This window comes from Psammomys obesus, unplaced genomic scaffold (genome assembly GCF_907164565.1).
Source record: "Psammomys obesus unplaced genomic scaffold, mPsaObe1.curated_primary_1811, whole genome shotgun sequence".
Classification (NCBI taxonomy): Eukaryota; Metazoa; Chordata; class Mammalia; order Rodentia; family Muridae; genus Psammomys; species Psammomys obesus.
Genome location: NW_026596040.1, coordinates 25,371,999 through 25,394,040, shown reverse-complemented (window position 1 = coordinate 25,394,040; position 22,042 = coordinate 25,371,999). Strand labels below are relative to the sequence as shown.

Here is a 22,042-nt window from a genome sequence, read left to right as displayed (position 1 = left end):
TCTTTTTACTAAGAGGATTTTACCTTCTTTCTCTAAGGCCTGTGACAACATTTTTGGTTGTCGCAGCTGAGATGAGGAACTACCCTGGTTTGGTTTCTGTTGCTGCAACAAAACATGGACCAGAATCAACTTGGGGAGGAAAGGGTTTACTTTTTTGGCTCGCAGGCCACTGTCTGACATCAAGGAAATCCAAGGCAGAAATAAAACAGAAACCACAGAGGAATGATGCTTATTGGCATTCTCCCATGGTTTGCTCACCTCGCTTATGTAACCCGGGACTACCTGCCCAGTGGGCAAAATGCCTGCATCAAGAATTATTCAAGAAAATGTCTGACTGACTGCCCATGCAATGTTTGACTGACTGCCCACAGACCATTGTGATGGAGGCAATTTTCCTATTGAGGTTTCTTCTTTCCAGATGACTCTGGTTTGTTGTCAAGTTGACAAAAACTACCCAGAACAGGTTAGCACGTGTGTGTGTGCTATTCCACAGGTACATAGTATTGCCAGCCAGAAGGTGGAGGCTAGGGATAGGACTAAACACCCAGAGGAGAGACCTGAGTGAAGACCTGACAGTGAAGAGAAAGAAAGCAGAGTAGTAAGGAACTCTTTAGCACAAGAATAATTTCCTCTATGACCAAAGAGAGGGGAACAGGCGAAAGAGTGAGCAATAGACTCATTGGAGTGTTAAAATAAAAGAGAGACACTTCTCTGTGTGGCAGAATTCATTCTGTGGTAGATTATGTTGAGTATGTGCCTTATGCAGTGAATTCTCCTGACAGTTTAAAGTAAAACTCTGGACTTTAATTTCACCATACAAAGAAACCTTAGCCTTTGGAAAACCTTGACCTTGTGTGCTCCTGAGAAGCACTAGCACTTAGGCCCTTTGACCTCTGATTTAGATTTCTAGAACTTGGTGTCTCTGTCTCTAAAAATTGAATCTTTGTTCAAGACTGATAGGATAATAGGGAAGTTTTGAGTTCAGTTAATGCCAACATAGGGCCGGATCCAGAGACAAAGGTCAGAGTTTGAGGTGGGTCAGTGAAGTGGAGGCCCTCTGTCTCCAAAGAGACAACCCTGTGATGACAGCAAAGGGCCTGTGGGCTCTTATCAGCTGAAATGAAATCTGCCCCGGAGTGTGTGAAAGTGTGGCAATGAACTGTTCTATCTCATGTAGGAAGCCCAAAACTGGCATATTAATGTTGAACATGGGAGGCCCCGAAACCCTCGGAGACGTTCAAGACTTCCTTCAAAGGCTCTTCCTGGACCGAGACCTCATGACACTTCCCATTCAAAAGTAAGATGTGCTGTGTGAACTACAATGCATGCTGGGTATCTGTCTTCTGTGTAGCAGCACTTTTGTCTTCTGTGGGGAAGCAGAAGGAAGTGGTCCGTGAAGACCCACAGCAGGAGGGCGGGTGGAGAGTGAGCCCTCTCTTCCCCAGAGCCCTGGGAATTGCAGCTGTCAAAGCGCAGCTGAAGTAACTTTAGTTTTTAAGATTTGTGGAGATGTGTTTATGCTTGGCCGATTAGCATTCAGGAAGTTAAGTTATCACCCCCTTGTATCTAACGGTGGGTTATGGCATTCTGGCGTCTCTCCTCCTTCATTCTTTTTCTGCTTCCTCTTCTCTACTTTCCTTCCAAAAGAGGTTTTGCAATTAAAAATTAATACATGTATATGACTAAATGCAAATGGCATATTTACACTAAAAGCAAATGGCCCTTTCACCTTGGATTCCAGCACCAGTTACAAATGAAAGTGTTGTTCTCCTTGAAGCAATGCCTGTGTGTTTGAGCGTGACACCTGCACCTATCCGCCCCCCTTCATTATACAAGTGTGAATGTAATTACGTACATTATTTGGCACTTTATGATTTTTCTGTTAAAGTATTTTTTTCATAACAAATGATATAGGTCTATATGATTTTTTTGTGCCTGTTTAGAATAGCATTGTATGATTCTATCTTTTTTTTTTTTTTTTCAAGACAGGATTTCTCTGTGTAGCCATGGCTGTCCTGGACTCAATCTGTAGCCCAGGCTGGCCCTGAACTCAGAGATCCGCCCACCTCTGTCTCCCGAGTGCTGGGATTAAAGCTGTACACCACTACTGCCTAGTCCCAGACTGACAGTATATGACAGTGGGAATGTAGCTCTAGGAAAGAATAAATTGTGCTGAAAGTGACTTCTGTTTCGGATTCATACACCCATTATTTTTGTTTGTTTGTTTTTAAAGATTCGGTTATTTGATAAATAGGCAGTGTTCTGTTTGCATGCGTGCTTGCACACCAGAAGAGGGCACAGATCACATAGATGGCTATGAGGCACCATGTGGTTGCTGGGAATTGAACTCAGGTCCTTTGGAAGTGAGCCATCTCTCCAGCCTCCCTCATTTTGTTTTTTTGTGGGTTTTTTGTTGTTGTTGTTTTTTGTTTGTTTGTTTGTTTGTTTTTGCTTGCTAGTGAGGTCACAGGAATCTCCTTCCTTTGTCCTAATTCTGTTGTTTTAGAATATAATTCTTGCCAGCTGAGTCTGATTTTTTTGAGACACAGTTTCTCTGTGTAGTCCTGGCTGTGCTGGACTTACAGGCTGGCCTTGAACTCACAGGGATCTGCGTGCCTCTGCTTCCCAGAGTGCTGGGATCACCACCATGGCTGGCAAAATGTGTACCACCATGCCTGCAAAATGTTTATTTTTGAGTGATTGATGTTGTCCTTTTGTTTTGTTGTGTTTTGTTTCTGTTTGTTGATGTGCTCTGATGCTGGTGAGTTGACTTGGTATCTGGGGAGGCTGAACGGGTGGCATTAATGCCTTGTCTAGTCCTTCCAAACCATGCCAACCATAGTGCCACAGTTATCTCTGCCTTGGGTTAAATAGAACAAATCCCTGTTACACAGTGTTCTACAGGCACTTTCAGAGTAAGGAGGCATGATCTTTGGTATGATTAACCTCAGCCTTAGCACAGAGTGTACCCAGAAATTCAGAGAAAGAAATGCATTTCTCTGTGCTATATTATTTTAAGCAGGGCAGTGGTGACGCACACCTTTAAACCCAGCAGGCAGATCTCTTTGAGTTTGAGGCTAGCCTGGTCTACAGAGCAAGTTCCAGGACAGCCAAAGCTCACAGAGAAACACTGTCTCAAAAGAAAAAAAAAAAGATTTATGTGTCTGTGTACTGATACAAATGCTGAGGACTCTAGAAGAATGTGTCAGACCCCTTGGATTAGAAGTTACAGGTGGTTGTGAGCTGGCAAACATGGGTGCTGGGAAAAGAACTCAAATCCTGTGCTTTCCAGTCCAATAGTAAGGTTCTGATGCCCAAAACATTTGGAATTTAATCCCTGAGGTCTCTGTCTGAAACTACTATGCTTTCTAATCTCGTCACTCCAGTTCTGTCACTGTTGGGAGATTTTTCTTTTGCAATATATAATAGCAGTGGTAGCTGTTTTAGAAAAAGAAATATAGAAAGAGCCACTTAACTATTTTCTAGAGAACTTTCTTAAGAATGTACCTAATATTTATACAATATTTATATATACACAATACTTACGTCAGAAACTCCTGTTTGAAATTTAAGCTTTACATTACTCCACCAGAACCGGGTTCATTACCCCAAAGGGCAGTCTTCTTTTACATTTTATTTATTTGGTGTATGTGTGGGTGTGTACACGGCATGGAGGGACCCACGGGGAAGGAGAGAACCAACTCAGCTCCTGCAAACTGTCCTTTGGCTACCACGTTTGTAGCAGAGCGCGCGCACACACACACACACACAGTGAATAGTAAATGTAACAATAACGTCTTTTAAAAGAGAGCCGTGTGCTCGCTTCGACAGCACATATACTAAAAGAGACCCGTGTGAGTTAGGCTTGGTGATGCAAGAGGCTGAGGAAATATCCCCAAGGGCCAGCCTGAGCAACATTGTGAGTTCAAGGGCAGTCAAAGTAACACGGTGAGACTCTTATCTCCAAATTAAAAACAAATGGGGCCAGTCCAGGGCTTCAGCTCAGTGGTGGGATCCTTGCCCAGCATGTATGAAGTCCCAGACTCAGGCTTTAGCATCACCAAACCAAACCCTCCAACAAAAGCAGCATATGCCTCCTGTGCTTTCTCTCTGGGTTCTTGTTGGGTGCTAGGCCAGCGTGTAGGATGGTAGCTAGCAGCATGCAGGTCAGGGGCACAAAGGTGTCCAGAGGGTGCGGGATGGAGCACTGGTGGGGTGCAGAGGCGAACTCTCACATCCATGCTGAACCGTCAGGACCTTGCAGCAGGATTCCTAATTCCTGCAGATGAAGTTTTACTCATCTCTTCCTTGTTGAGGTGAAATGCGTGTCGTATTACTAAGGTGAAATAAAACCCATTCGTTTACCTGTCCAATGACTTAGCAAGCTGGCACCGTTCATCGCCAAACGCCGAACCCCCAAAATTCAAGAGCAGTATCGCAGGATTGGAGGTGGATCCCCCATCAAGATGTGGACTTGCAAGCAAGGAGAAGGCATGGTGAAGCTGCTGGATGAGCTGTCCCCTGACACAGGTGTGCTCTTCTCATCAATACGGTGCTAGGTTTGACAAAGTAGAAATTCAGAGTCAGGCATGGGGGCGCACTCCTGTAATCAGCACTCAGGAGGCAGAGACGGGAAGATTCTCTGTACCAGCAACATGTGTGTGTGCCATTATGTGTACATATGAGTGTGTTATTCATTGCATGCATGCATGTTTGCAACTGTGGGAGCACATGTGTGTGGAGTGTACATTTGTGTGTGTGTGTGTGTGTGTGTATTTGTGTGGAGGCCCAAAGTTATTATGTTTGGTGTTTTCCTCTATTGGTCCCCACTTTATATACTGATGCAGGGTCCTTCAGTTTAACCCAGAGCTCACCAATCCAGTCAGTGTAAGCTGCCTTGGGTTCTCTTACGTCCTGTGTGCTGGGACTACAAGTAACCAGCCCAAGCACCTACCGGCTTTTACGTGGTTGCTGAGGATCTAACTCGAGTCCTCACTCATGCACTGCAAACGCTTTCTCCACTGATCCGTCTCCCTGTCCTGGTCCTACCAGCTATCGATCTGTGAGTTTCTATAGTACATAACACAGGACTGCGTTCTCAAGGCATTAGCCTCTTACTGTAGAACCGTCTAAAATTGCTTCCAGTGTTACAAATAAACAAACTGGGAAGTTGGAACATGTTTCAAAAGGAAGTTTAAAGTTCAATTGAGCTAGATCGTAAAGAAGCAATGTGCCGTACACAGAAGATGGGTGAGGCTGTTGCTCTGGCCTTCTCTTCAAGTTACATAGAAATTAGATGAACCTTTACAGAAGCAGCCGGTGGTAACCCGAAGTGTAAGACACTGAGCAGTCTTCAGCTGTGCTTTCAGTAAACAGCACTGTGGCGGTGAGGCAGTGAGTTGCCACATCGGCCTGGCTCTAACTGCACACATCTGGGAACCTGTGAGAACCTCCATGTTGACTGACAGCACATGCAGGATGAGCTCCGATTGTTGCCTAGTTATTGAGGTAGTGAATCTGATGTGCAATTATTTAATGGAAAGAAGAGTTAGAAGGATGCCAGTCTTTTTGGTTTATATGTCACTATAGCACCAGTCCCCAAGAAGAGCCCTTTCATATGTCAGATTTGAGAAAGAAAACAGACAGGAAAGCCAGGAGTGGTGGCACACACCGTTAATCCTAGCATTTGGGAGCAGAGGCAGCCAGGTCTCTGTGAGTTCGAGCCCAGCCTGGATTACATAATGAATTTCAGGTCAGGCAGGACTACGTAGAGACACCTTGTCTCAAAAACAAAACAAACAAACAAAGCCCCCAAAACAAACAAACCAGAACAAAAATAAAACCAGACAGGAGTGCATCCTTCCTACTTTTTCATGTTTTCCTCTGGTCTGTGAGAAAGCTGTTGAATGTACAGACTTTCTCTGCCTTCATTCCCCCATGTTGGCTGGGCAGAGTCGCAGGGCACCTTCCCGCTTACCTCCAAATGTCATTTCCCACTTACTTACCAAGATGGTCATTTTATTGGAATGCCAGATAGTGCAAAGACAGGAACTTAAGTGTGGGCAGGTTCTGACATTACTTCTCCTCTGCTTTGTAAGCCATCAAAGAATCACTATACTTATTTCATACTTGAGGTTGTTGGGAAGGTGGTTTTTAATTTAGTGATTAAGCATCTGTTCTCTAGAGATTTACTTTTAAAATATCCAGTACTCATTACGACTTTGGGGCTAAGCTCAGTAGCTTGCCTGACAAGTCATTAATTCACTCAGTGTGGCATAAAATTGTCTTTTCTCCTCTGTTTGATCTGTTCATTTGCCTGCATATTTACCTAAGTTTTTACCCATTGATTCTTATACCTGTGTGTCCTTTATCCATGCATCCAACCCCCAGATCTGTGTGTGCACTGAGCATGTGACAGCTACATGCAGAAAGAGCATGAGCAAACTTCATTTACCCTCCATGGAGCCAGCTCGCTTGACCACTTTCACTCACCCATTCTCTTGGGAGCTCTCTGGATCTCAGGAGCTCTCCTTGGGCCTTTGGCAAATCACTGTCCATTTGTGTGTGTGTTGCTATTCCTGAGGGGCATGAACAAATATCTACTCATCCCAGATAGGAAACAGATGACAGATCAAAATATGGATATCACCAAAGTCTAAGCTGGTGAACCAATGAGTTTTATTGAGGTTATTTACAGGTACATGGGGAAGAGTTACTTACAGGAACAGAAATGTCCCACCAAAAGCCACCATAGCACAGGTAATAACTTAGAAAAGCTGGGAACCTGGAGCTCCCTGCACAGCCAGCAGGCATCTCTACAGGCTGGAGAACATTTTTTTGCAGTTGGCCTGAGCCTCTTACAGTCAGCTCAGCTGGCTTTCCTGTGTTTCTTCTAGGCATTTCTGCTGCTCCCTCCTTCCTCCAGGCCACAGGGCTTATCTGAGAGTGATCCTCAGACGTGCTTTTTGTTTTCACTCTCTTTTTTTTTCGAGTCACGCTTTCACTCTATATTCTGTTCTGGCCTTGCATGTGCTGTCCATCAGGCTGGCTTCAGACTCAGTTTTCCTGCCTGAGGCCCTTGTGTACTGAGATCAGAGGCATTTTCTACAGTGCCTCACCCTTGTTTGCTTGTTTAGTTTAGTTTTGTTTTGAGATGTGCTCAGCAATGTGCTCAGCCTGGCCTTGAACTTGCTGTCTAGCTGTAGCTGGCCTTAACTTGGCCATCTGTTCTTGCTTACCGAGTGTTGGAGGTTGCAGTCTGCTCAGTGAAGACAGTACATGTCAAGAATGAATACTAAACCTTAAAAAAATTGAGGTGGGGTCTCACTATGTAGCTCTGGCTGGCCTGGAACTTGTAATGTAAACCAGCCTGGCCTCAAACTCACAGAGATCTGTCTCCTGGCTGAGATTATAGGCTATGCCACCACTCCTAGCTAGGTACTAGGTTTTGGGCTTTTCCCCCTCTTTTCTTCAGCCACTTTATGTCTGATGGGAACAGAGAATTGAAAGTAAAAGCTTGCATTTTAAAGATGATCACGTTAACAAAAGGTAGCTGGGTAGGACTGTTGATCTCAGAGGATAACCAAGTGTCCCCGTGCCTGCTACATGATGGACAAGATGTCAGGAGGATCCTAACTTGCTCACCATATCAGCATTGTAGAAAATTAGGTTAGTCATTCATTGTTCTGGCCATTACACTATGTTTGGTGACTCTAAGGAATCTATATAAAGATTAATGCCGTCTCCTTTCCACTTGTGCTTCCTAATAGCGCCTCACAAATACTATATTGGATTCCGGTATGTCCATCCTTTGACAGAAGAAGCAATTGAAGAGATGGAGAGAGATGGACTAGAGAGGGCCATTGCTTTCACACAGTATCCACAATATAGCTGCTCCACCACAGGTAAGGACATCTGGAAGGTGGCTATTGCCCTGGCAGGTTTAGCCCAGGACTCTCAGTGCTAAAGGAATTTGCAATTTGAATGGCAAATCTGCCCTGTCTTCTCTACACCAAAGAGTTCAGGTCAGTCACTTTGAAACCACATGTGTCATGCACTTTTAGAGTTATTGGCCAATCAGCTGAGAATTACAAATGGTGGGTGGAGGGTGGTGGCTGCACTTGATCTCTGTGTAGCTTTGCCTGTTCTGGACTGACTTTATAGACCAGTCTGGCCTTGAACTCAGAGAGATCAACCTGCCTCTGCCTCCCAGAGTGCTGGGGTTACAGGCGTGCACCACTGTTCCCAGCTTACCCTGAAATTCTTATTAAGGGAGCAAAGTGATGTCTTGTTTCCATTTTGAAAACAGAAGTAGCATGTGATATGAGGAGCACTGCTATTTTTATGTTTGTGTCTATCTTTTCTTCAGTTATGGGATTGTTAGTGGTTCACTTAAAATCCATCTTGGCCAGGCCTGGTGGTTCACACCTCTAATCCTAGGCAGAGGCATGCTGATCTTTATGAGTTTGAGGCCAGCCTGATCCACATAGTGAGTTCCAGGCCAGCAGAGGCAGCATGGTAAGACCCTACCTCAAAAACAAAGAAACAAACAAACAAAACCAATAACAAACAAAACAGCAACCAAAACCCAATGTGAGGTTAACATTTTACAAACTTTTCTGTGTTCTTGGTTTTGGAGTGCCTTACTCCTTACTGTTTTCTGCATGTTTGACTGAAGATGAAAAAGGAGCTTCGAGAGCTATATTTTGTTGTTGTTGTTTGTTTTTTTGCTTTTTTTGAGCCAGGGCTTCACTGTGTAACTCACAGAGCTCTGCTTGCCTCCGCCTTCTGAATGCTGAGATCAAAGGTGTGTACCACCACTCCTAACTATTCTAATTATGGGTAAAGCTTATGTTGTTACCCATAAATATATTTGCATTCTCTCAAGGATTTAGGTCAACACATCTGTAGTCCCAGTTTGTCTTTGACTTTTAATGTTATTATATCTATAAGGAGAAACAAAAGGCTACGGAGGAAACATTCCAAGTGTTGTGTGCCTTAAATACTGAAGCACACAGAGGCGTGTGTGTGTGTGTGTGTGTGCGCGCGTGTGTGCATGTGTGTGTGTGCGCGTGTGTGCATGTGTGTGTGTGCGTGTGTGTAAAGAGAGAGAGAGAGAGAGCACCTGTTAAAATGCCCAGTCTTTCACATACACCCAGAACTTTGAATTGTGATTTACTTTGGAAATCTACAGTTTTCTGAATTTATCTCCAATAAGATATATTATCGGAGAATGAGTCAGATCTTAGAATTTTCAAGGCCTATTTTTATCTTGGTTTGTAAAATGTCCGTCAACATACAGATGTCTGCTCTCAAAAGTAGGTAAGTCAAAGTTGTTATCTGTGTGGCAACAGATGCATGCTTTCCTGCACAGATGGTTCTTTCTGTGTGGCCAGAGCTCAGAGCCCACATGGCTTGCCCATGCGGCTTTTCTGTAGTGCATCTCATGTGTAAGGACCAAGTGGCTGTACTTCTGAGCTATGAATGTTTTAGGAAACACATTTCTTCTCTGAGGCCAATAGTCTCCTTTTGCTACTTTGTCTTTTAAACAGGCAGCGTATGTTCTATGTATTTCTCATAGCATCTTTCTCTTTCATATCTCCCTCTTCTTAATGACTTCTGGCTATATATTGACTGTTACCCAGTGACACAAAGGATCTAACGTGGCTCCCATAAGCCTGTTTGTACACCAGAAAATGATCGTCACGTGCACAGTGAGGCCTGCTGTGTGAATATGGTGGGATATTTTGATTTCTATTGGAGATTATTTTTGACTCCCAAGTTTGGATTTTCTTACATCACTGTATTCAACTCATTGAAATTGAATCCATTGATTTTTTAAAAATATAAACAGTTTGTGTTGAGCCACGGCTCTGTCCTGAGTAAGCTTTTTAAACTGGCGACCTAACTATGATTTCTGTGGCAAGGATTCTATGGCTATGAGAGCACACAGACATGTTGGAACTTGGCCGTGTAAGCCTGTCAGGATTGTCAGCGTGCCTGAGCCAGGGAACGGCCGTGGCTTTGTGCTGCCAGCTCACTTCTGGACTTTGGGCTGTCAGCATACTCACCTTTCCCTCAGGAGCACAACGTTTGCGGTATTTGTTGACTTCACTCCAGAGAATGATTCATTGGTAAAAGCTGATTAAATCCAGGGCCTTTAGACCCCTCAATAGGCTGTTTATTTAACTTGTGATATTGAGTAGAAATAGCCAAAACGCTCTAGATATAGAATTATGCATATTCTAACACAGAAACTTCGCAAAATAAAACAGCTATGAAGGAAAATACCAGAAAACAGCTATCCTGGAATTAAACTATGCGGAATTAGCATGCTGGGATAACAGCCCGCTTCTGTCTTTCTTTCTCACCCCCCACACTGCCTGTAATGAGGCTGATTCTGGTCACAATGGGAACACTTTTCTTCACATGCACTCAATTTTAAGACTTAGTTCCTGCAAGTTCACAATAGCTTGTGTTTCATGAACTCGCAGCCCTCACACCTTTCAGTAGAAATGGCCTCAGTAATCTTTGAAGGTCTGTTGAGATTGATTGCTCTTTAGTGATCTTCATTTGCAGGGTAGTTAAATCTATATGCATTTTAGAGTACTGAAAAGATTGTAATTAGACTGGGTTTCCATATAGATGCAGCTGCCTACTTTGAACTCACAATTATTGCCTTTACTAGTCTGTGTTGCATTTTCACCACAGTCAAGTGTGTCTACTAAATGGTTCCCTTGTCTTTTAGGCAGCAGCTTAAATGCCATTTACAGATACTATAACGAGGTGGGCCGGAAGCCCACCATGAAGTGGAGCACAATTGACAGGTGGCCCACACATCCCCTCCTCATCCAGGTGTGTATGCCGGCAGGCAGCCTCCATCCTCACAGCAGCCGGGCAAATCTGCTCTGCTCTGCTTGAATCTCACTGAGCTTGTGTTCTCTTGCTTAAATTGCATGCTTAAAAGCCACACCATTAGACTTTCCACTAATCATGAAAAGTGGCAAGGTTAAAATGGTCAGACGCTTCTCTTCCTTCACATTATACTTTTGTACCATAGTTAGATTTTGAGTTTTGTAGTTTTCAGTGACGAGAACATTAAAGATCATATCACTACATAGCACTTCCATTAAGTTTTATGCCTATATTGAATGACCAACAAATGAGTTAAATCTTATATTTTCTAATTTTTAAAAAACATCAAAGAATTTAAAAAGTGAAGATAGTATATAGATACATGTCCAGAGACATAAACAACATTACAATGGGGATGTCTCATAGATAAAAAGAAAATTCTAATTTTCTTTTTTGTTATATCCTGTCAATAGGTACTTTATTTTAGAAAATCATTAAACTTAAATTTCTAAAATCACCAGCTTTGTATTGGTATTATCTTGTATTTTTAAAAAACCATGACAGTAAAGATTTAAAAAAAAAAAGAAGTCCTGAGTCATTCAGAAGGTTTTTGGGTCTGTAGAAGTTTCTGCTTTTGAGTTACTTTAAGTCTAGAAATATGAAGTGGTTTGGACTATTGTTTGATTTATTTTATATTCTTTGATCATTCTGTGATCTCTGGCAAAATATCTGAAAAGATTAGCAGCACTTAAAACCTGTGACCACTAGATGGTGCTAGACGACATTAAAATCGGGCTGCCTTTCCCCAGAGCAGTGTCCTGTGGGCAGGGAAAGGGTTAACATTTGTGTTGGAGTAAAAGAGGTCCCCTTGGGATGGGTGTCGCTTTGCTGGGCTCCTATCCTGCCTTCGTCCTTTTGCTGGGTCCAGCCAGGGGTAGCTGGAGCGCCTAAGGCCGCACTGCTGCTATTGAAGGCTGTGGCTGGGAAGGAAGGCTATTTCAGGTCTGAGCTGACATGTGGCTCAGGGAGGAAGGATCTGCAGAGCATCTGCCTGCCCTGATCGAGGGAGTAATTAGATTTGCATTAAAATTCAGCCCTTTGAAAAGGGGGGAAGCAGAAAGATGGAAAGGTCTCTTAACTGAGGAAGTCTCTGTTCATAAAATGAAAGGGAATTTTAGAGGCATTTATCTGCCCTCCTGGATGGTGTGATTGAAGGCTCTGAGAGGCCTTGCTGCTTTCATTTTGCACAGGGGCTGTGCACAGAAAATCCTGCAGATGGGTCTTAGGTGATTTAAGTAGCACTTGTATTTGCCCATGCTGCTTGAGTTTTGAAGATGGCTTAGTGACTCTTGCAAGCCCTAAGGAATTGTGTTCTTACTTGCAATTTTACAAGCTGAAGAAAGGAAAGAAAAGGAAAAAAGGAAAGGAAAGGCAGAGAAAGGAAGGGAAAGGAAAGGAAAGGAAGGGAAAGGGGGCAACCCCCTAAAACTCTAACCTAAACTCAACTAAAAAATATGGCCTTAAATCCACATTTCTGCATGTTATCAGTGCTAGTTACTTAAATAGTCACCTTATTACCATCTCTCCGATTCTGCTGTTTACCTAGCTGTTAGAGTGCTTGCAGTGAGCGTATGTTCCAGGCACCTACATAAACTTTACGGTGGCTCCTTTATGTAGGATGCTCTGTGGTCTTGTGTCCTAAACATTATGAATAGTTTAAAAGTGTAGTTTTTGTTTGTATCAACTATTACCACCCAATATGGAGAAGGGGGAGGAACAGGAGAGGGAGGAACATCTAGATAACTTTTCTAAGCACCGTTTTCTTCATTAGGGTCTTTACTTACCAAAATTTATGAGTTCTGAAAGGATAAGAATCTTGGTATTCTTAGGGAATAGTTTGGAATTACAGTATTGACCAAACCCTGATGTGTATCAAAACTACATCAGCTGTGAGTCTGTATGATTCTATTAAGTTGTTCTTTAAATTTTAGTTGGAAATTATTTCTGACACACAAAATAGATACGAGATTAATAGTTAAAAGAATACTGTGACTGCAGACTTGGCTCATTAGTTAAGAGCACACACCACTACTCCAGTTCAGTTCCCAGTAACTACCTCGGATGGCTCACAACTGCTGTAGCTATAGCTCCAGGGAATCCATACTCTCTTCTGGACTCTGTGGGCACCTTCACCCACATGCACATCACCCCCTCCCCCCACACATACAAATATAGTAATTAAAAGTAGAAGATGGCTCAGTGGTTTAGAGCACTGGCTCTCTTGCAGAAGACTCAACCTTTATTTCCAGCATCCACATGGGAGCTCACAGCCATTAGTAACTCGGGTCCCAGGGGACTAAGCCTTCTCTGGCTCCTGTGTGCACCAAGTATGCATGTGGTGGACAGACATACGTGCAGACAAAACACCCACCCACACAAATACATCTTAAAAGTGGGGTAATGAACTGTCACCTATTCTTGACCTATATTCATGTGTTGGCATTTGTTCCACTCGACATATCATTTTCATGTTCTCTGTACGTGTATATATGTGTATAGCCTAAAATATATATATTTTCTGGATTACTTGAGGGCAGACACAAACACATGCAAGCATACACACATGCACACACATGCCCACCCCTACCTTAAGAGCAGGGCTGTTCTCTAAACGTAACTACAATACAAAATTCCACAGCAGTTTGTTTTAACACTGATATTCAACTTTTGTCTAATTTCTGGTCACATTCCAGTTTCATCATTTGACCTGCTTCTGTCCTTTGCTACATTTTCCTTATAAGCCAAGTGGCAAGGAATGGTTCAAGCATAAGATGAAAGAAAGTCCCTTCAGATCTGAGGTTTCAGCACCTACCCATGAGAATCAGCAAGTGCCAACTAGAAGTGAGAGGGAGCTGATCTGGTAGACAGAGGTTCGAAGGCACCAGGACCTGGATTCTAGTGTGCATTCACACATATGGCTCTCCAGCCCTCACGTCCACCACAGATTTTCCCCTCTGTGTGTTTAGTGGGGGTTGCACAGCCCATCATTTGTCATCATGAAGCTTGTGAGGAAGATTGCTTTGGTGCGGATCCCGGACTCATAAGAAAGATGTCATAAAAATAGAAGTGTATTTTGTTATTTCTCTCCTATTTCTGGCTAATGTATTTTAATGTGATGGCCTGAAAGCCAAAGTAAGGAAGATTTAGAAAGACCCTGTAAGCTGTTTTCCTGCTAACAGAGCAAATGTGAGGTCTTAAAACAACTTCTCCTTCCCATCTGTGTTTCCTTTCCATCTGGAAGTGTGCCCTGCTCTTCCCGAGGGGAAGCAGCTCCTCTGCCTTCATTTGTAGAGAGCCATTAGTGAGCGTTAGAAGTTTCCCATCAAATTCCCTAGGCCCCCGAAACCATTGCAAGCCATTTTGAAGCTGAACCAGAGCAAAGAGACTATGCTGTGCGTTTTTTTTTTTTTTTTTTTTTTCTTTTTTAAGAGAGTTCCAGATTTTGAAGATTGTGCTAAGATTTTTGGTATTGCTCTCATTTCTCAGACACTCCCTTTTCCTGTTTTCTCTCTTCTCACCATCCTCTCCCCCATTCTTGGGGTTCCCACAGTGCTTTGCAGACCACATTCTGAAAGAACTGGACAATTTTCCACGGGAGAAGAGAAGCGAGGTGGTCATTCTGTTTTCCGCCCACTCCCTGCCAATGTCTGTAAGTAAGAACATTTTGTTAGGTGGCCTAATGGTAGGACACTGGGTTGTTTCACTCTCTAAATGTGTAAAATGGATCTGGTTCCATTCTGCCCTTAGCTCAGTGCGAGAATGAATTCTAAACTCTCAGCCCTAGCTTGCTCATAGACTCATTTTCTGAAACCTCCCAGCAATTAATTTATTGCACAATATTACAAATAGATCTCTTATTAATAGCCTTCTTTTAAATGACGACTGGAAAAGTCATTCAGATATTAGGATTTCTAGCAAGTGTATCAGCTAAAAGACGCCTGTGTTTGCGTGCTGTTGGAAGGAGTGCGGTGTGCAGTTTCCACACACTGACATGTGCAGCCAGCTTTATTCACACTAAGCCCCAGTTCTGTCTTGGAGACTTAGCAGAAGCCTCTGCATTCTAGGAAGCCAATATGGCTTCTCATTTCTAAAACTGGGACCACAGTTTAGCCAGAGAATATATAGCATTCAGCTTGTGAGCCTTAGATCATCTTATACCAGCTTGTTCATTAAAATGTCATATCCAGGTTTGTGCCACGAAACCTGAAAATATTGTGCTAGTGTGATGTATGATATTTGCAGGTCTATCCAGAACTAGCATTCTGTCCGTTTTAAAAACACTGTTTTCCTAGTCATAGAGGTGGAAGATTACATTTCTCTAGGTGTGGTCAGTCTGAAACACATGATTAATGGAACCAACCATCCTTAGGTGGAGGGTACCATGGGCTGCCCTTGATGGTCACCAGAGTCAAGCCCTGTGCAGTTCCCCTGGAAGATGCAGCCATTAGTAACAGATGGCCTTAGAGATAAAGCCTTCTCCTGAGAGCCTGCCTCTTTCATTTCAGTGGGGTCATGTCTTCTTTGTAGTGTCATGCAAGTCCTTTTCAAGGGTCCATTCTAGGTGTGATGAGACCTGAGATACCAGAGTGGAGCTCCAGAGAGGGCAGGCAAATATTTACACGGGAGCAACACAGGGTCTACATTATGGTGAATCCTATCTGTAGCAGTTGATGTTATACTGTGCTAAAGGCAACCTTGTATTTCTCTAATAAACACTGTAAAGCACGGTGATGGAGTCAGGGAGTCAGTATACCACAAAAGATGAAAACAGTTAAAATAAAAGTGTATGCTGAATATTTTCAAAGGTTTTTTAATAGGCTTTCCTGTTGGGAGCACATGTTTCCCTGTTCAGAAATCATTTGTCTGCTGTCAATTGTTGGGGACAGGTAGAAAGAAAATGAGTATAATGCATAGATCACATCCAGAGGAACTTGTAGTCGGAACCAGGCACGCCTTCCTTCTGCCTCTTTATTTATCAGTTCAGCTCTTCTGCACTTTGTCTGTCCTGGAGGGAAAGAGAATCATCTCCATGGTAGACTTTGTCCATCTAGTCATCAACAGCATCTTCTTTGGGATCTTGGAACTGACTGGATACTGTGTTCTTTGGCCAATGAAAGACTGGAACCAAGGAACTTTTCCACCAGTGCTCAGATCCAGTTGTCACTAGTTCAAAGGACAGCAAGGGAGGGTCTGGCCCACGTTCATCTTGTCACTGTGTAGCCAGCGGTGCTTTGGTACCCTTCAACAGTGTTGGTGACTGCATATTATTTTGTCTCTACTGCAGGTTGTCAACAGAGGGGACCCCTACCCCCAAGAGGTGGGTGCCACTGTCCATAAAGTCATGGAAGAGCTAGGTTACCCCAACCCATACCGACTGGTTTGGCAGTCCAAGGTAGGCACCATCCATACATTTTCAGGCCATCGTCTCTTGAGAAAAATCTCTTTTAATCACTTATTTATAAATGGGTATTTGGGCTCTTCCATGCCAGCAAGCTGTTCTGTAAGTCGGCTGCTCACCCTGGGCAGAGGATTCTGCAAAGAGCAAGTAGATAGAAGGGAGATTGCACAACTGGCAGAGCTCCGTCAGTTAATACCTGGCTCTTAGCTTCAGTGGAAGAAGCTGTTTTACCTGTGTCATTGGGCCTCTAGAAGGATTCAAGCTTCAGAGTGAAAATACGCAAACCCATTCAAGGGGCTGTAAGAATGGCTCCACCTGGCTGGGCAGATGTGTGTGCTCCGAGTGTGTGTTGGAGGTATGGTAATCATATGCTCCTGACACGTCAGGAGAAATGTTTTGTCTTCACATTGGTCCTCCTTTCTCATAGGTCGGCCCAGTACCCTGGTTGGGTCCTCAAACAGATGAGGCTATCAAAGGGCTTTGTGAGCGGGGGAGGAAGAATATCCTCTTGGTTCCAATAGCGTTTACCAGTGATCACATTGAGACGCTTTATGAACTGGATATTGAATACTCTCAAGTGTTAGCCAAGAAGGTAAGTGTGCTCACTTGGCTTCTTAGTCCCATCATTTGTTTTAAAAGAATTTTTTTTTTCTCCAAGTATCAAACTTACCATTGAAAAAAATTACTGTTTGAGGCTGAGTGTGGTGGCACACTTCTTTGATCTCATCATTGGGAGACAGAGACAGGCAGATCTCCATGAGTTCAAGGCCAGCCTGGTCTACTTAGTGAGTTTCAGGCTAGCCAGGGCTACATAGAGAGACCCTGTCTCAGAAAAGCGAACAGAAGAAGGAGAAAGAACAGAGGAAAGAAGAGGAAAGAGAGAAAGAGAAGAAAACTATTGGTGTGTTTTATGTACTGTGTCCTCATGATTTTGAATAATACTTCATAAATTAATTCTACATCAGCAGTACCAGAGGATATTTACTCCTTTTAAACCATGTTACCAAATATCACTGAAACTAATACTTTGTTCAGTGTGAGTTACTGTCCTGTGTGAAAGGAGTTGTATGTCTCACTGATTCTGAGAGGGAATGTTTATCAGTCTATAATCCCTTCCCTGCACTTAATGCAGTAGTGGCTCTTGGGCTGTCACGCTGTTTCTGGGTGGGTGTGGGGCGTGAGTGTCTGACATTTCAGAGAGGAGCATAGAATAAACACAGAGGCAGTGTGTGTGTGTTGTAATTTCGTTGACCTCTCTTATGCACTCACTTAATTAGCTGTTTGCTAGCAACTTGTGATCAATCTGACTATTGAAATAACAAATACCACTGTTGGCATAAGATGGATGTGACTTGTCACTCAGGGTAGAGAAAAACTGTTGCTTCCCTGTTTGTAGCCTCTGCAGGCTAGCCTGAAGCTTCACCCACTTATTGCTGTGTTTCTGGGGAAAGTTTGGAAGCACAGGGAAGCCCTTTTGTCTCTCTAATCTTGGATGGGAACTCATAGCCTTCCCATAGGTGACCCATGGAAATCTGGCTCCACAGAACACTGTACCCTTTCTGGGACTGGGTAGTGATGAGGGGCACAGTGGAGGGTGAGTAGGGGCAGAGCTGGAACCAGTGGTCAGCTCCTGTCATTTGTGTGTCGAAGCCAGTTATCAGTCAAACGCTGCTGAATGAAGGAGAGCCTGTGTTCTCTAATCACTAATTTATGAGCGAGTTGTAATAGGCAAAGGCAAGGTTTCCTTGTTGCCCATGGGTTTTATTTATCGATGTCTCTGTATCCCTATGACTTTGCCGAACTTTAAACTTGCTAGAAAGATTTCAGTAATAGTAAGACTTAATTAGCATAGGGTGTTTGAAAATAAATTTTTCGTTTATGTTGAATGATAGTTCCCATTCATTTGTATTACAATCACAGGGTATTAGTTAGTAACCAAGAGGATTATTAGTGATTAATAAATTATTCCCTGTAAGGAATAAAAAAAAAACACATTAAGCTATCATTATTTTATATGAAAATATACTTTCAAATTTTTAATTTTTTTTTTCCAAAATAGAAAGGACTGGTTTTTGCCTCCTGCTGGTAAAACCAATAAAATTTTCAGATGGTACCAAGAAAGTACCCTGTCAAGAGTAGAGTACATACTCATTCTCTGACCCTCAGAGAGCACAGCTGCTAATGCTTTGATAAAAATACCTTCCCTTTTCCTAAGTGTGCATATTTTCATAAAAATAAGCTTCTCTGCATGTAACAAAATGATATTTTTATCCACACTTTTTGTAATCCACCTTTTCTTAAATACGCATTTTAGATATAAATGAGTAAATATAATTAAATGCCTAGAGCTGTTTTTAAGCTGTTTTTAAGCAAGTCCTTGTTTAATAGTCATCTGAGGATTTTTCTTTTTTGCTATCATATGCTGAGTGACCATAAATACTTCCACCTTCCCAATAATGTTCTGTGGACAGATTCATCTATTCTGTCTTCCTCGCCTGCCCTGCCCCCTGCGGATTACTAACACTGCTTATTCTGCTGCCATGGGTGGGTTGTGATTTTTTTTTTTTTTTTAAGTAGAACCTCCTCTGTGTTGAGGTCTAGGTGTTTGCTGACCATCAGTGCTTCCCATGTGGGCTCCTCCTGTAAATGTCAGTCTAAAGAGAAAGCATCTGACTGTGGCTCAGCATGGATGGGAAAGAGAAGATCCCAGCTTTGGAGTAAATCATACATAGTTCTCCATTATCTGAGAATAATTAACTGGGTATTTTTTTAGCAGGAAAAAGAATGGTACTGAACAATACTCATTTTTTTCTTAGATTTTTTTTCTCTGTAAGAGTTTATTTTACAACCCAATTTTACATTAGATCCAATTTAGAACCAGTATGTTTTAGAGTCCATAAATTAACTTCCTTCATTTTGGCACTTACTTGGGATCAAAGCGAGTAGGAGATTTTACTTAATTACAGCAAGAGAGGGCCTGCAAGGTGCGCCTGTGAGAGAGTAAGGGGAGTGCTGCATGGGCTTGAGTCACTCTTGAGATTTCCATCCCACATGGTTTGGAAGCACATACCTGTGGGAAGGGCAGGGTGGGGGCTCACACAGAAACAGAAGGGCAGTTTCTAGTCAGCCTGGCCATCCACCCCATGACCCTCATTCATGAGCAGGCTGCGACCGTTCAAGGTCAGGCTGAATAGTGTGTGTATATATGTATGTATATTTTTTTTCTGTGTTTATTCTTTTGTAGCACTCAGTGTCTTAAAATAAGAAAGAAAGGAAAATAAAATGTGTCTGTGTTTTCTTCCCATTCTCATTTGATTCAGTGTGGAGCTGAAAACATCCGAAGAGCGGAGTCTCTTAATGGAAATCCATTGTTCTCTAAGGTACCGCAGCGTTACAACCATTTTAGTAGAACACAGCGCAGCGCAGTCCTCTGAGAAACTCCTGCAGAATATTGGTTTTTCTCACATATTAGTACATTTGAAGTTCCAATTAATTACAAAACTAAGAGTGAATTCCTTCTCTGCTCCTCCTTTTTCCTTTAGGTAGCCCCAGTCTCCTTATTTTGCCCACCCATAGCTGCCTAATTTCAAGTGTGCTTCTTAGTGAACAGGTGCGGTGGGTGGGGTAAGAGGGTCTGTTTCCTAAAGCCTCCGTTCTAACTTTGCCTAATCTGATGGAAGGGGCAGTGCTTTACAGTTCTGTTGAGCTCAGTTTAAAAGAAACCCCACCCAGGGCAGTTCTCCCCAGGACGAGCGGAGGGACCCTGTAGGCCCAGCAGACTTCCTCAGATGGCTGTGTCCTCTGTCTTGCAGGCCTTGGCTGATTTGGTGCACTCACACATCCAGTCAAACAAGCTGTGCTCCACGCAGTTGCCTCTGAGCTGTCCGCTCTGTGTAAATCCTGTCTGCAGGGAGACTAAATCCTTCTTCACCAGCCAACAGCTGTGACCCTGCCTGAGGACCCGTGGGACTTGCAGATGTACAGCCTCCAGACACCTCTGATGGGAACGGAAGCCGCATTTGTCTGTGCACAGCCATAGGCACAGACTATGCTTTCTTTTATGCCTTCATTTTATTTTATTTCTTGCTTCCCTATGTAGTTCATGCTGGCCTCCAGTGGGCCTCCTGCTCCCATTTCCCGAGTGCTAGCTAGCATCACAGACTTGCAAAACTGTGTTTCTTGGGGAATGGACTCTGAAACTGTTACTGAGATCTCTATTTTCATATACATGTACAGTGAACACTCACAACTCCTTCTAGGATCAGCTTAAGAATGTGGAATGTCTACTGGAGCATCCCAGGAATGAGGTTTAAATTTTCATCTTATGAGGCACACATAGATTCTGCACTTATTACCCAAAACAACCTCCTAAAATATTGTGGTGAATGTCTTCTGTGTGCTACCCGTGGTGAGTGAGATTTTACAGTGTCATAGCCATAGCTGTGGCTTAAGTGAATATAGTGAATTTAATTTGTAAAATAATTGGGCTGAGGGCATAGCTTAGTGATTGTGTGCTTGCCTTGCATTCATGAGGCTCCCAGTTTGATCCCCAGGCCTGAGTGCAAATATCACGTTACCTACTCTTTCCCTGAGTCCATGGGTACAGGAATGCAGGTGAGTGGGCGTGGTCACCTGTTGTAGCTTCAGTTGTCAGTGCAGCCACCTTTCTTTGGCAATTGTGGTGTCTGTGGAAGAGTCTCATTTTCCTCCCTGGAAACTGAAACAAGTGCGCATTTCGGGAGTGCTCAGAGATTCCCCAGGTGCATAGCCTAATAAACGTGTGCAAATTCAGTCCTTGCTGCATATGCCTTAGTCTGAGTCGATGGTACCTCAGGGAAGGGAGCTCTGTCTGCTTCCTATCTCCAAGGACAGTGCCACCAGGAAATGCTACTGATGGATTTGGTCTCATCTCCCTGGGGCCAAGGAGCAGCTTCGTCCTGATCTTAGTTGAGTGCCTCTATTTTCTGCTCACTTGTTTGAAACTTAAATTTTATAAAGTTGACTGTGTCTGATAACCTTGAATTTTCTTTGTTAAGTTTTTATTATAAAATAATATAGTCATAGAATAGGACATTTGTAAAACACAAAGAAGAGAAGTAGCCTCTAATGTAATAACGTTTTATTCCAGTCTTTCCCTGTGGATATTATGTGTATGCATATATTCTTTGAGAATTTCAACATACTCCGTCATGGTCACCCTCTTTCCTCTCCCAACTCCTGCCTGCCTGAATTTGTAATGAAAAGTTGTTCTAAAACTGTAAAAATTATGTCAGAGCAGAATCTGATCTTCTGTATTTGGGTTTAAATGGATTTGAAAGTCTTTGGGATCCTGGAAGGATTTGTAATAATCACTTTCTCTAAAACTTTGTTCTTCAAAAAGAACCTTTCTTTGAGGTTTTTTTTTTTTTTTTTTTTTTTTTTTTTTAATAAATAAACAGCTCATAAAGCGGAAGTAATTAGGAGGGTGCATAGATAATCTATTCTCAGGATTTACTGGAAATAAACATTATGCTTTAGCCTGTTTGATTTGTGCCGTCTCCTGAAACGCATCCAAAATGCCCGAACATGGGGAGTTTGCTTTGTACCCCAGTGAAGAAGCATGCTTTCTGCTCTAGGTGAGAGTTTTCTTCACTGACAGTGGCTTTCAAAATTGAGTAACATCTACTCTTTGTTTCTAAATTGGCTTATCTTCATTAACAGGCTATTTCTAGAGAAAGATCAAAGGTCTGG

At 42.8% G+C, this 22,042-nt stretch overlaps 1 protein-coding gene across 2 annotated transcripts in view; it reads left to right on the top strand.

Annotated features, from left to right (window-relative positions):
* Fech (ferrochelatase) overlaps window positions 1-21,833 on the top strand; it is a 29,459-nt gene extending 7,626 nt beyond the window's left edge. For both annotated transcript variants that reach the window (XM_055622763.1, XM_055622764.1), the window contains exons 3-11: window positions 1,178-1,297; window positions 4,382-4,530; window positions 7,770-7,904; window positions 10,748-10,854; window positions 14,465-14,563; window positions 16,199-16,306; window positions 16,740-16,904; window positions 19,633-19,692; window positions 20,125-21,833. In XM_055622763.1, the coding sequence (XP_055478738.1) occupies window positions 1,178-1,297; window positions 4,382-4,530; window positions 7,770-7,904; window positions 10,748-10,854; window positions 14,465-14,563; window positions 16,199-16,306; window positions 16,740-16,904; window positions 19,633-19,692; window positions 20,125-20,259 (1,078 nt within the window). In that variant the 3' untranslated portion in view covers window positions 20,260-21,833. The remainder of the gene's footprint in view (window positions 1-1,177; window positions 1,298-4,381; window positions 4,531-7,769; window positions 7,905-10,747; window positions 10,855-14,464; window positions 14,564-16,198; window positions 16,307-16,739; window positions 16,905-19,632; window positions 19,693-20,124) is intronic.
* Window positions 21,834-22,042: the final 209 nt, after the last annotated feature.